Below are 14,905 nucleotides of genomic sequence, written 5' to 3' on the forward strand. Positions count from 1 at the left end.
AAGCAAGGAGGACAGATGGCTGCTTTATATTGTTGCATGAATAAAATGAGTGATTTATTTCTTGTGTTTTGACCGTGGCCTTTATTTTCCGAGGAAGACTTTGAAAATTGCACAGTAACTGTGGTTCAATGATTTGTAGGATGTTTCTTTTCTTGATTCATAGAATTGAACGCAGCAGACAAGTCTTTTTCTGTGGTTCAACGTAGAAACCGTCTCGATCTCTATCTGGCTCCATTATAATTTTGTTTAATTGAGTGTTGCTTTCAAATCATATCAATGCCCTTATTATTGTGTCACAGTCACATGCACATCATGCGCATGCACTTGGTTTTTGTAAAGCCTCAAATCGATTAGATAGATGGCTTTAATTTTCCTTGTGAAGTAGTGGCACCCCAACCGTTAATTTTGCAAAGGATAAGATAAGGATTTGGTTGAGATTACTGTTTAAAGGTCGTAGCAGAGTCAGTCAAACTCAAATTCAAATTGAGCCATTAACATAACACATCTAAATATATATACAACTCACAAACAAATGCATGCACGTGACGACTCTATCAATCATTACTCACGCGCTTCATCTATCTACCCTTTACTGTAACCAACTAATTCTTTGACTATATACTGTTCTCGTCATTCTTCTTTCACAATTCACCAGTTATCATGTGTACTTCTCATTCATATGTATGCAAGGTTACTCGCTGACGGAAAATATCACTTTTCTCCATGATTTCCAATTAGGTTCAAAATAAGTGAAACAATATATATGCACAATTGCAATTTCTTCAGTTTTCCAAGAGGAAAACATCATGTACATAATAAAAACTTTGAATTACTTTTATATTTTACTTTGATCAACCAAACATACAATAGTTTTAATATTATTTATTATTTATACGATAAATAAGATAATTTTTTTAAAGAAATCATCAAGGACGATGCAAGCATAAGGTGGTCCAAAACTTTTACGGTTTACTTTAATAGATTTTGTTTGGTGATTTTAGATTGATAAAAATACGTAAAAGAGAAGTGAGAGAGGAGAATCGAGTTTTTGTGATATATTTCCTCATGTGCCTAGATTTTGTAAGAGAAGAGGGGAAGAAAAATGAAATCCATTAAAAGTAAATAAAATTTATGTCTGTTCCTTTTGTTTATCAATTATATAAATCTGCGATAAGAGTAAATATATCTTTATAACACATTCACTTTTTTTTTTATCGCTATAATACTTATTTTTATTTTCTCTTAATCCAATTTTTTTTTGTTCATTCTCTATTTTTTTTCTTTCTGTTTCACTCCAGTCTTCTTGAAATCATTCATTATCAAACAAAGCATTAGACATTTAGACCCTAAAAAAAGTTAGTTGGTATTATTATTTATATAGCTATTAACTGGTTTAGTGTAGATATAATAAGGTATGTTTTTATTTTGGTGAATAAAGTTTAAACTTTTCTTGAAGAAAATTCACTATTTTTTATTTAATTTTGTAAAACTCTTAATTTTCTCTTACTTTATTTATTTTAAAAGTGTCACTTCAAAACTTCATAAAAAAAACATCCAAATATGTTTTTAAATAACTTATTCAATTGTAGCCTTAAAATTAAATTGTAATTTTCATATAGAAGAGAAGAGAACTTCGGTTGACACCGCATCTTATCTCATCATGATTATATTTATACAAAATGTTCGTGTTACATTTATGCTGTACCAAAGAGAGAAAAAAAAAACTATCTCATATTATAAAAATGAAATTTTGAATGGAATTCTGTGAAATTATTTTATTGTGAAATATCAATCTAATTAATCGTCGGTAATACAAGAACCACAATAAAATAGATATTTTTAATATATTAATACTCTCTTTACAAGTTTAATAATGTAAGATAGGGATGAAGGGACACGACAGGAGCAAGTCATGGTCTCCATCTTTGCGATTTTCTTTATATAAGAACATGTCCTTTTCTCCAACTTTGTTTTCCTTTATATACGTGTGTTTTAGTCCTCTTAAATTTGATTTAGGTTTTAGTTTTTCATTATATTTTAATCTTTATAAGTTTTACATTTTTGAAAATAACATTTTTATTCTAATTTATATTATGTAATTACTGAAAAAACAGGAACTATTTTTAAAATATTTTAATTATTTTAAGAATTAATATTTACTTTGAATTACAAAAGGTTGATAAAATTATATTTATAGAATTTAAAATATATTTAAGTTTATATTCTTTTACATATTTAGTCTATATCTCAAAAAATTATGTTTAACTTTATATCTTATTCATATATAAATTAGAATAATCATCTCAATGAAAGTATTCTTGGCTAATTTTCTTGCATCTTCTAGTCTCTCATTTTTGTTTTTATTTCTTAATTAAGTTCCTATATATATATATATTTGAAAATAAATTGTCAATAGCTAAAAATAATTTGTATCATAATATAAGCTATTTATTATAAATTTAATATTCAATTCATATGATAAAAATATTTATTTATTATAATTTTAATTTATATAACATAAAAATTTAACTTATATATTGTACAAGAAATAAAATACTCGTTATTTTACATATTTGGTTTTTGTCTAAGAAAAATGCTAAGAAATTTGAATTTAATTCTTTAATTTTTAAGTTTATAACCATTTTATCAAGCACCACTCAGACTAACAACAAGCTAAGTTTTCTTGTCTTTGAAAAGTTTTAGGAAAAGTGTATAATTTTTTCTATTAATTAAACAAAATTTACTAAAATAAAAGTAAAGGAAAAAAAAACCTCCATCTTATATATATTTATCACTTTTAAATTTCTATATGCGTTCAATTATTAGAATATCATCGCAACATGTACTCATACTAATTTTAGAAGAAAAAAAATAGTATAAAAAACATTTTTTTTAATAATTAGGAATGTTTTTGCAGCTGTATTACAATTAGCATCATCTTCTTCTCCAAAATGAACTAAAATTGAATAATCTGTTATCAGTTCATGTAGTAAAGAGTTTAATTTTTTTAAAAACAAACATTTGAATTAATTTTTCAGATAAAAAAGTGATTAGAAAATTTTATTTTTGTTAAATAAGGTTTAAGCATAAAAGAAATGTTTATTTAGGTCGACTTGAAAAAATATTTAATTTTAAAGTATTTTTCAAATATTAAAAGTCTTAAATAAAACATTAGTAAAAATTAAAAGGAAAGAAACAATAACTATATTACAATATTTATAGGTTAATAGGTGTCCCACTGTCCCAAGAGGTAAAACCGGTAAACAAAGGCATGCAATAATTGCATTATAAATAGTTAGATAAAAATTCAGGGTTGAAATTCTGATTTCATGTAACATTCAATGAAACAGATATTTCTTGAAAAAAATTAGTTTTTTATTTTTTTTTATTTTTTTACATAAATTATGTCTTTGGGAGTTTTGGTAGGAGATTTTTTTTTTCATATTTAAGAATGAGAATTAGAAATTATAAAAATCAAAATTTTTGAAATTAATTAAAATCTATTTAATTACTCATAAAGATTTATGAGAATATTCATACAAGATTCTTAGAAATTAAATATTTTTATATTTAGTTACAATAGTGTATATATATATATATATGATATTTTTTATAAAAATATTTTTTATTAAATATATTTATTTATTCAAAGCTTATTACAATTTTAAAAGTTAAGGCTTATAGTTAAAATTATTTAAACATAGAACTCAGCAAAAGAAAAATAAAAAATACTACATAATAAATAAAATGGATAAAAATATATTAGTTCATTTCATTCAAATAAAGAATAAATAATAAAGTATTAACAAATACTATTAAATTATAAAAATAAAAAATTATAATAATATTATTAAAATTGACAAAGTTAAAAAATAATAAGATAAAAGAAAAAGAGAGAGAAATAGAAATATGGGAGGGAGAGAGTGGGAGAAGAAGAAAGGGAGAGTGGGAGTGGGAGTGAGAGAGAGAGAGAGAGGGAGAAAGAGAGTGGGTGTGAGAGGGAGAGAGACAAAGAGAGAGAAAGAGAGGGAAGAAGAGAAATAAAAGGAAAGAGAGGAAGAAAGAGAGAGAGAGATTTTGTTTTAAAAAGGATATTGTGATCTTTTATATAATAAAACTTTGTTCCTAATTCGAAAAAGTTGGATTCTCATCCTTCTTATAAGAATTTTTTTTATTTATGAAAAAGTAGGATAAAAATGATTTATGAGAAATTATATTCCTGTGATTTTTTTTTTAAAATAATTATCAAATGTAGGAAACCAAAATTTTCAATTTAAGATCTCTAGAAAAGTAAAAACATTTCACATACCAAACACCTTCTAAATTTAATGTTATACTTTCTGGATATGTAAATAAGAGGAAATGCTTAAAGAAAAAGTACACATTTAGTTTAGTACCTTCAACATTATAGAAGAAGTCATACTCGCCAAAACTAGTTCTACAGTCCAAGTGTGTGTAAAAATTAAAAGGACAGAGGGAGAGGGTAATAATGTAAAAATTTAAAGGGGAAGAAGAAAAGAGTAATGTAAAAATCAAAAGAATTAAAACTATCTACTAAAAATTGAAAAGAGAAGGAAAGAATGTGTGGGGAAAAGAAAAAAAAAAGTGTTAAATTGAATGTTGAAGATGTAAAATTAATATATTTATACTTATAATTATTATTTATTTTAAAGTTTACAAAGAAAATTATAACAATAACAAAATATTATTTTATTTGCAAGTTCTTGAAATTAAAAAAAGTAAATTGATTATATTTATCAAATTATTGAGTTATATAAAGTGATTTACTAAATAAACAGTGGTACTTTGTTTGAAGATATCAATATGTCATTTGTTATTTGTCTGATAATCAAGGACCAGTAATTATAGAGATATCATCTCTTATCTACTCCTCAAAAAAGTAATTACAAATCCTAGATTGAATATATTTAAAAAAAATGGTCTCTCATTATTAATCATAAATATATTTTATTCATACACACACTTTTATATATATATATATATATATATAAATAAATAGATACTCTCTTTATTTTTTTTATTTAGTACAAGTAGGGATACCTTACTTATAATGTCTTACCTTAGTTTAATTTTGAGTAAAAAGATATTTTTATTTTTAAATTTGGAAGATGATATTATATTAATAAAAAAATGTTAAATAAGTTTATAAAAGGGCAAAGTTTAAGAACTTATATGGTAATTTTTTTTAATTTTGAAAACTAATGTGATAAAATTCATCACTTTCATATACCAAAATAACTATATATTTTAATGTATAAGATGTTATTAGTTTAAGTAATTTAGTTTAGTATTTGTGTTCTTTAACTAAAAATTAAGATTCCATCCTTGATATGGACATGAGGTGAATCCACTGAAAACAAGAAAAAAAAAAAGTTATACTCTTTATATAATAAAATAAAATAATAACAATCTATTTTTTAATTTCAGTTCCTTTCATTTCTAATAATAAAAAGAAAACTTGGAAAGTTAGCAAATTGTACGAGGACCGACTGTGCACACTAACAGTAACTTAAAATTGTGTCACCAAAGTTATGAAATTGAAATATTCCTATCATAGATAATCCACGAAGCATATTTTTAATTTAATCTATCTAGCTTAAATCTTATAGTGTATCTCTCTCTATTTTTTTCCCTAAGATATGTTTGTAACTAAAGGAATGTTCCTCTTTTATTCGTCTGTAAAGTATTTTAATACCTTATAATATATTAGCTGCCAACAGGAGTCACACTGTGTTTGTCGCACATGCTTCGGACAATCTTTTATTCGTCTGCGAGTAGATTTTGTTAAACCTTCACTGTCTTATGTGCAAACTAATTGGTGATAAGTTTAATTTTAACCAAGGAAAAAGGGTTCTTTCATTGAAGGTATTTTTGAATCTACAGAAAGCACTTTTGATCGAAAAGTTCAAATTCCTGGTGACACTGATTTAGCTCATGTGAATGACATATAGCCAAGAATATTTTTTAGTCAATTACTTCATTGACAAACTTTGAGAGATGTGCCATCACTGCAAAATAGTCCCAAGGTTGAGAGTTAAAATGAAATATTCGGTAAAATATCCTCTGCTTATGATCGCAAAAAGAAGACAAGGGAGCTGCTAGAGTGGTACACTAGTCCGGTTTAGAGTTGTTAGCGAAGGGCCGAAGGCACTTATTTTATTTTATTTTTTATGCACCATTAACTACAATTCTTTGTATTTTTTCGAGAAGCAAAATGATGAGATTGTACACATAACAGTAACACAGGGTACTCATCAGTTTTACGAGTGAACCCCACTACTTATTGCAAGTGGCTCTCTAGGAGATATGAAGACAAGTAGCAGCATTCTTCACAATCTTTAGAGATCGTTATTAATGTGATGCATATTTTGCAAGTGTCACTCCATCACAAGATGTGACTTCACTATTGTTCACTTTTCATTTGGGGCTGAAACAGAAAATTTCTCATTTGCATGAAATAGATATCCATGAACAGGAGGGGAAAATAAAACGCATTATGTCCAAAATGCACTCATAATAGCCAAGACACAGAGTCTTAATCAAATTACAACTTTTCCAACTTTTAATAAATCTGAAACAGGGGAACTTTAATATCATCTCCTGCACTTTTTTTTAAATATGCTATTTTAAGAGGTTCATATTAAATGAACTTACACTTGGTACTAATCTCTACCTATGAGACTGTATACTCACTAAGAATCAGTATAGCATAAGAATCTTCATTTGTTTTTTTCAATGATATACCATCCCACCAAGAAAGAACTTTAGTTGCATGCCTTCTCTTGTCAACACTATCACATAGCATCCATGTTCCATAAAGTAGTATCCCCCATGCTGTCTAGCATCCATTCACTCCCTGCAGTCTGAAAATCAAACTGTGGGAAGTCACAAGTTTCCATTGCTGAAAGGGGATCCATGTTTAGGCCTTCCATTCCATAGTTATTGGTATCAACATAGCAATTATCCTGAATTGGATAGCTATAAACATTGTTCTCAAGCACATTGGGAGAACTTTTGGGGTATTCAGAATTTTCAAGTAGCTGTGAAAATTGGAAGGAATCTGGGGATGGATTGATGGGGTTGGACATAGTACTAAAATGATTTGCAGCATCTATAAACTCCTTTTGTGGAGGAGATGGTGAAGACATAGAAGGAATATTGAAGGTGCTTGACATTGAACTCATAGAAGCTTCTCCAGAATTTCCTAAATTCATCATATTTGACATGGAGGAGTGAGGACTTGGAGAATTGTTCTGTTCCATCTTTTGGAGCAATCTTGGCATCCAAAAACACTTGACAGCATCAATGAATCTCTTGCTTCCAGACTCAATGTTAAGTTGGCGTGCCTGTTTCTGCACCCTTGTTCTCCAATAGTTCTTGATCTCATTGTCTGTTCTTCCTGGCAGATGCTGAGCAATTTTTGACCACCTATCCCCCAAATGAGCAACAAAAGTATGTTAAATTTTATTTTGGCTCAACTCAATAAGGCTAATTTTGAGTGCATAAATACTCATTGGTTACTGTTAAGAAAATAGGTGATGAGTTTACCTTAATTTTAGAAAACTGACTTATAAAATGAAGAGTACTCTTTACTTATACATACATTTGTACGATCATATCTCAATAGTGGATGTAGGAGTTCCAACAGTTACCTGTTACCCCACTTGGAATGGAGTTCAAGGATCAAGAGTTGCTCCTGTGGAGTGAGGTTTCCTCTCTTGATGTCTGGTTTCAAATAATTCAGCCATCTGAGTCTGCAGCTTTTTCCAGTCCTCTTCAATCCTGAAATGTTGGAATATTGTTAAAAAGGTGAAATAGTGGGAATGAACATATTCCTCTAACTTTAAGAGTACAAGGAATCTGTACCTGCACTTTTGGCTAACATATTCCAACGACCTTCACCATGACGAGCAATATAGTGAATGAGTAAGCTGTCTTCTTCAAGAGTCCAAGGGCCTCTTCTCAGCTCACTCTCTTCTTCATTAGAACTCAACTCTCTCTTTGCAATTGTGGACATGGTTGCTGTTTTTGTAGCTAAAGCAAAAAGGGCGCAAGAGCAAGAGGCAAGAGCAAAGAAAGTATGATATGGATTTTAAGCTCACACCAGTAGCAAAAGCAACTTAGAAATGAGTGTTCTAGTGAGTGTTTCTACATCACCATGGGCTTATATATATATACTCCTCGCGGAATTTTGTTAAATGGGTTTGGTAGACTAGGGAACAAGAGGCTATACGTTAGCTCTTGGAATAACCAAAGCTTTGATTATATTATTATGCCCTTTTTCTGAATAGGTCCCACCTATATTATTCCTTAGTTATGCTAAACACCCTGAACAAAGATACTTTCAAGTTTTAATAAAACACCCTGACGTGTCCATTGCACCATTATCTCCCACTAAACAAACATCAAAGAATCTAAACCGTTAACAAAAGCGGAAATACGTACATTGAGGTTATGCTGCATGCATGTTAACCAAGCAAGTTAATTAACCGACTTAGGAGCTGTGCAAATCAAGAACTCGGGAGAAGATTTTGAAGACTTGACTATGTAAATATTGATTCTTCAGAAATTAGCTGTGACATAATTTGATTATTAAACAGTGCACTTTTTGCTTTTAGAATCGATTCTGGCTTGCAGAACCCAAGAGAAATACGGTAAAGATTCTTTCTTAAGTATACATATATACCCCATGTTAATGACTAAAGGAAATCTTCATATACTATAATAACAGTCCATTATGTTCTTTTTAATCTTTTAGAGAATCCAGTATCTATCTGTAATCTGTCGTAATATTTGAACGTGAAACTAATGATTTAGAGAAAAATATATTTCTTTTATTTAAAGAAAGGGAAATTTAACCTACATCTCCAATGGTATGCCTTTTCTTCTTGGACTATAGGGTAATACTTTATACAGAAGTATAGAAGAACAAAATAAAAAATTCACGTCCTCTTTTTTGCCATTAAATTCACATATAAATCTATACACAGTTACGTTAACTCTCGCAAAAGTTGTCCTTACTGCTTGACATCATTGTGCAAGTAATAGGTCTTCATCACTTTGTTTTTGTAATCACACTTGTTATCCGCAGAAAATGGCTTTAAAAAAGTAACTATACTTCTTTTCCCTTAGCTTAAGTACTTGCCTGTTACGTAATTACCTTTGGGTCTTCTACTATTGTCCTTAGAGGTCAGACCGTTAAACAGTTCATTAAAAATTATAATGTGTTTCGATATCTCGATTTAAAATTTTAAAATTTGTAATTTGTAACTTGAATTTGGTAATTTAATTTTCATTACGAGTAAAATTAATTAATTAATTATATATATATATATATATTTTAAGATTTTAAGATTAAATTTTATAAAAGTAAATATTAATCAATTTTTTAAATATTTAATAATTTTAAAAATTAATATTAGATAATATTTGATAACTTTAAAAATATTTTTGAATATTTAATAATTAAGAGATAAAAATATATATAAATAAGATAAGAAAGAAAAAATATGAAAAATTTTAAATTTTTACTTTTTTGAGCGAATTTGAAATTTTATTTTTTATGGTATGTTTGGATGACAAATTTTAGAAATTCAAAAAATTTGAAATTTGAATTAATTTGATTTTAATTTCAATCATTTTTTTTAAATATTTTGTTTAAATAAGTAATTCAAATTTCTTAAATTTTAAAATATTTATTTGAATATGATAATTTAATTTCCACTATAGGTAAAATTATATATATATATATATATATTGAGTTTAAGATTAAATTTTATAAAAATAAATATTAATCAATTTTAAATATTTAATAATTTTAAAAATATTCTTGAATATTCAATAATTAAGAGATAGGAGAGAGATAAAAGATATATCAAATATAGGTGAGATAAGAAAAAAAATGAAAAAATTTAAATTCTTAATTTTTTGGAAGAATTTAAAATTCTACTATTTTAAGAAGTTTTACAAATGCTTGGATTTAAAATTCTTTATAAATTATTTATCCAAAAAAAATATTTCATCTAAAAGTATTTAAAATTTAAAAAAAAAAATGAATTACTCCATTTAAATTCTCCATTAAAACACAATAAGAAATTTTTTATATATTTAAATTTTAAATTTTTTATAAAAAAATTTATCTAAACAAAACACTTATTTCAAGATATTTGAAATTACTCCATTTAAATTTTTCATCCAAACATACTCTTAATAAAAATGTATTATAAAAGATTTATACATTATACTATGAGCCAATAAAAAAATATTACTGACATAGCTAAAACCAATAGTTATTATAAAATTAACCAACTTATCACATAACACGTACAATATAATACACAATTTGTAATTGAATATCAATATAAAATCTTTTACATTGTTAAAGAGTATATATATTATTTATTAATAGAATATATGATAAGTTTTTTTAAAAAATTTATAATAAGTATTTTAAAGTTATATTAAAGATAATTTATGAATAATTTTATATATCATGTAAATTTATTATGCTAAGAGTGCATATTACTATCGAACTCTTTAATAAGTGTTGTTAGAAAACTTGTTAGTATTTGTTGTTAACATTTTGTTGACGAACTGATAAGTGTGGAAACCCTCTGAACAAAAGAAGAATTGTTTGAACATTAAATAGTTAGTATCATTTTGATATTATACTAACCTAAGAAAAGATACAGTTGTAGTATATTTGAAGTTAATGAATGGATGGTCCCCGTGGTGTGTTTTCTATATAAGTAACGTGTTTGACTGAGTGAAAATGAAAACTGCATAAGAGTGTCGAAATACAATGTACTACAGATCGATTTGCAGGGAAGAAGCACGTCAGCAAGTAAAATGTAGGTGAGAGTGTAGACTAGGGACACTTCATTTTTCTCAGACAGCTGTTTCCTTTCTCTTTTTCTTACTTCTTACCGCTAAGGTCAAACCATTGCCACAATACGTATTACCGTATAAATAGTGTTTTATAAAATTAACTTTATTTTCCAATTTTAAAAATATAATTAATAATCTATTAAAAATGACAAAAATATTTATTTTAAGACTTTATTTTTTTCTTATATCACGCTTAATAAGTTGTTATAAAACGAAAAGAATAATGAAATTTTATAATTAACTTTCTCAAGTATTTAAATATGTATCAATTTAGTCTATGAGTTAATATATTTCATTTAGAAACTAATTTGATTAATTAATTTTATAATATTTTATGGGTTTTTTTATTAAGATTTTAATATTTTTGGTATTATTTATATGATTTTCTTATTTTAAGGACTATTAGGAAGAAAGAAAAATATTTTTAAGATAAAATTAAAAGGTTATCTAAAAATAAGCACGTAGATTCAAATGAATATTAGTCATTAATTAAAGTGTGATTCTTAATTTAGATATACAGTTACAGTTAAAAATATCATTTTACTTTTATAAAAATTGATCTTATATGAAGAATTTATACTTTAATGTTAAAATAAAAATAATTAGAATAAATTCATTTAAACGTAGTTCATAAAAAATAACAAAAAATTGCTTAATCAAATCAATTTTGGTAAGGAATTTCGCTTCTCTTAAGTAAAATTGAGTTCAAAATTGTTAAATGGAGAAAACAGTAATGTAAGGATTTTTTTTCCCATACAAAATGCTACAAAAAAGGGAAAATATAATAGAAATAAGAGGTGAGAAATAAGTTCATACATTTGATAAAATTGATATTTAGCATATGAGAAATTTACAAACATAGGGCATATGGCCGTAAATTGTTTTCATAAGAATGAGAGAAGATAGTATTGAAATTGATGAGAGAAAGTGTGATATTATTAACTTGTGACTCTTCTTCTATCTTTCAAAAAAAATTTACAAAAGAAAATATGCATGGAGGTGCAAATCTGTAATGTGTGCTAAATAACATCTTATGGTATTTGATTATATATAGTTGTGTTTCATTTAAATGCCTAAGATTTGTATTTGATTAGTGTTGTGTTTTATTTAAATGTCTTAACTTTGCATTCAGATAGAAATTTTGTTGTATTTGATTGCATAAACTAATTTATTTGGTTGTAATCGAATACCATGCATGTTATTCGTTTACAACCAAATAAATAAGTTTGATTTATTCAAATGGTGAAGTTTGAATTTAATCGATTACACAAAAAATAATAATAATAACACAATAGATAAGTTATGAGTTCTTTCTATTTTTGTTCTCTCTTTAGAAAATAAGTTATGAGCTCCTAAGTTGAGAATCCCCTTCTGACTTCTTAAAACAATTAAGTCGGCTTCCATTCCTTTTCAAACTAGTCTAAAAAACTCAACTCACACTAAACAAGTTCAAATGAACAAAAATCACTTAAAACAACTCAATAACAATAATAAACTAGGTATCGCAATAAAATAAATTCAATCAAAATCAAAGAACAATAACTAATTAAATTAAAAACACAACAACACAAATAATTTAATTAACAAAGTATCAATAAATTAAATTAAACTTAACAAACAATTTAAATTAAACTAGAATGTCTCATAAATTACAATTGAATTCAAATTCAATAAATTTGACTTTAATTATTATGGACATATTGTAATGATACATATAAACACGTGTGAAAATGATCTATTATGAAGATAACATTAGTCTTTTGGTTAATAAATGTTTGATTTTCTTAAAACTTTCCATCACTTTATTACAAATTTTCCTATTATTTTAAGATTTTTTATTAATTCTTTCAACTCTTTTTTTTTTTGTTATTTATTATTTTCCTCATATTCAAAATATTTTTTCTAATTAGAAAATGACTTCTTTTATTTTATTTTTAATATTTTAATCTGCATCTATTTTTTTTATCATACTTAATTTTTCTCTTATATTATATATCTCCTTTTGACTTTTTTTAAAAATATTTTATTATAAATATAATTTGTAATTTTACTAGTATTTTATATTATTAAAATCAACATCTTTTATCAAATTTTAAATTCTTTAAATCTGGTTTCAATTTCTTTTGATGATTCTATATATTTTATTTGGAAGGATATGGGTACCTTTCATTTTTCATGGATACCGTATAATTTTCTTTATTATTATTATTGTTATATTATTGTTTTTTTCAAATATACGCGTAACTTTTGTTTTTAGCCCAATAGACATGGACATGGCTCAATTTTTTTGTTGATTTTTTTTTTTCAAATCAAAATGACATGTGGCACATAGCTATAATTAAAATCAAAACATTCCCAAAAGCTTACATTCATAGTAAATGTTTACTAAGTGCTTTATTCAATTGTGATTTTTTTTAAGATAAAAAAATTACAAACATAATTATAATAAAAATTGAACCTAAATCTTTATATTTTTACTATTTTGAATCTCTTTTTTTCTCCAAGATTTTTAGTTGAGACTTGAGAGTGTGTATTGCTGCGAACTATCGAGAGCATCACAACTTACGGAAAGATTCTTAAATTTAAGAAACTAATTCTTCTAGGTAAGCAACTTTACTGCTACAAATATTCTAATATAAGCAACTCTGGATATTAATTACTTAACCATTTTAATAATAAAATATATAGAAGTAGAATGAGAAAAAAATAAATTAATTTCAGACAAAAATAAATAAATAAATAATTTCATCTCATTTAAGAAACTCACTATTGGAGGGAAATTTTTTTTTTTGTAAGTTCTTAAGTTTGATGTGGTGTGTAAGACCTACCAAAATCAGGTTTTATTTGTTATGTTTTATAACTAACGTTTGAAACATTTTTGAATATTTTTTAATTGAGTAGGTGTATTTTTTATTAAATTTATTTGTTTTATTAATTTTTTACAGTTAATTTTAATGTTAAAATTGTTTTTTTAGTTTATCACATAAAATCCTCAAAAGTAAATACATGTATTGTTTAATTAAATAAAAAGTAATAAAAATCACTAAAATTAATCTAACATTTTTTTTATTAAAGGTAATAATGTGCAATAAGTTACTAAGACCTTAAATATTATTTGAACATTATTGAATTTCAATTTATCAATAAGTGAATAATAGTGTTTGATTTGAGGATTTATAGATTTCCTATTTGATAATATTAAAAATGTCATTCTCTATCTACTATTTTTCTGATAAAAAAGATTTATTGCTATTATAGTGCATAAAAAAGTAAAAATAATAAATAAAGTATAAATATACAAATTACTCAATGTATTGAGATAGGAATTAAATTTATTATTTATGTGAGTACACGTTTAGAGATGAGATCACTTATTTAGGCATAAATACGAAAAAAGGTTATAAATTAAAATATATAATTTGGAAAGTAAGATTTCAATTTTTTTTACTCTCTCCATTCTCATTATTTTTGCTACTTTCTTCTTATGACTATTTGAAAATTTTATTTTTCAACCGTCTTAAACTGTATATACATCCTTTTTATCTTCAAAATTTAAATGAAATTAATTGACCATACAGTAGCATAGATAAAATATTTAGAAGAAATTTTTGGTTAATATTAATTAATTTTAATGTGATATTTTTATTAATAAAAATACCAATAAATAAATTATGTACAACAAGTTTAATAATAGATAATTTTTTTTAATAAATTCATTAGCGACATTAAAACATAAGAATTAAAATAAGTTTTTCTTTAAATTTCATAGACTAAAAAATAATTTTAAATTTTAGTGACAAAAATCAAATTTATTTAATATTTGAAAATTTAAAAACATATTTAAGTGAATAATATATTTTAACCTTGTTGTATTGTTTGCTCTTGTAAATTTGTAATTCTCATTTTCAAAATTTTTTTATTTCTTTCAAATCAAATAATCAAAGAAAATCTATATTTTAATTTATTTATCTCTTTTCGTACTTCTATCTACGTACTC

At 25.3% G+C, this 14,905-nt stretch overlaps 1 protein-coding gene across 1 annotated transcript; it reads right to left on the reverse strand.

The window, feature by feature from the left end:
- Window positions 1-6,508: 6,508 nt before the first annotated feature.
- On the reverse strand, window positions 6,509-8,196 carry LOC109791124 (transcription factor MYB62). The gene is made up of 3 exons (XM_020350384.3): window positions 7,888-8,196; window positions 7,674-7,803; window positions 6,509-7,449 (listed from the first exon to the last, which is right to left on the reverse strand). Exons 1-3 carry the CDS (start codon window positions 8,036-8,038, stop codon window positions 6,816-6,818), a joined length of 915 nt encoding a protein of 304 aa, XP_020205973.1. The 5' UTR covers window positions 8,039-8,196; the 3' UTR covers window positions 6,509-6,815.
- Between the last annotated feature and the right edge of the window lie 6,709 nt (window positions 8,197-14,905).

Source organism: Cajanus cajan, chromosome 7, assembly GCF_000230855.2.
Source record: "Cajanus cajan strain Asha chromosome 7, NIPB_CcT2T_4, whole genome shotgun sequence".
In the NCBI taxonomy this organism is placed as follows: domain Eukaryota; kingdom Viridiplantae; phylum Streptophyta; class Magnoliopsida; order Fabales; family Fabaceae; genus Cajanus; species Cajanus cajan.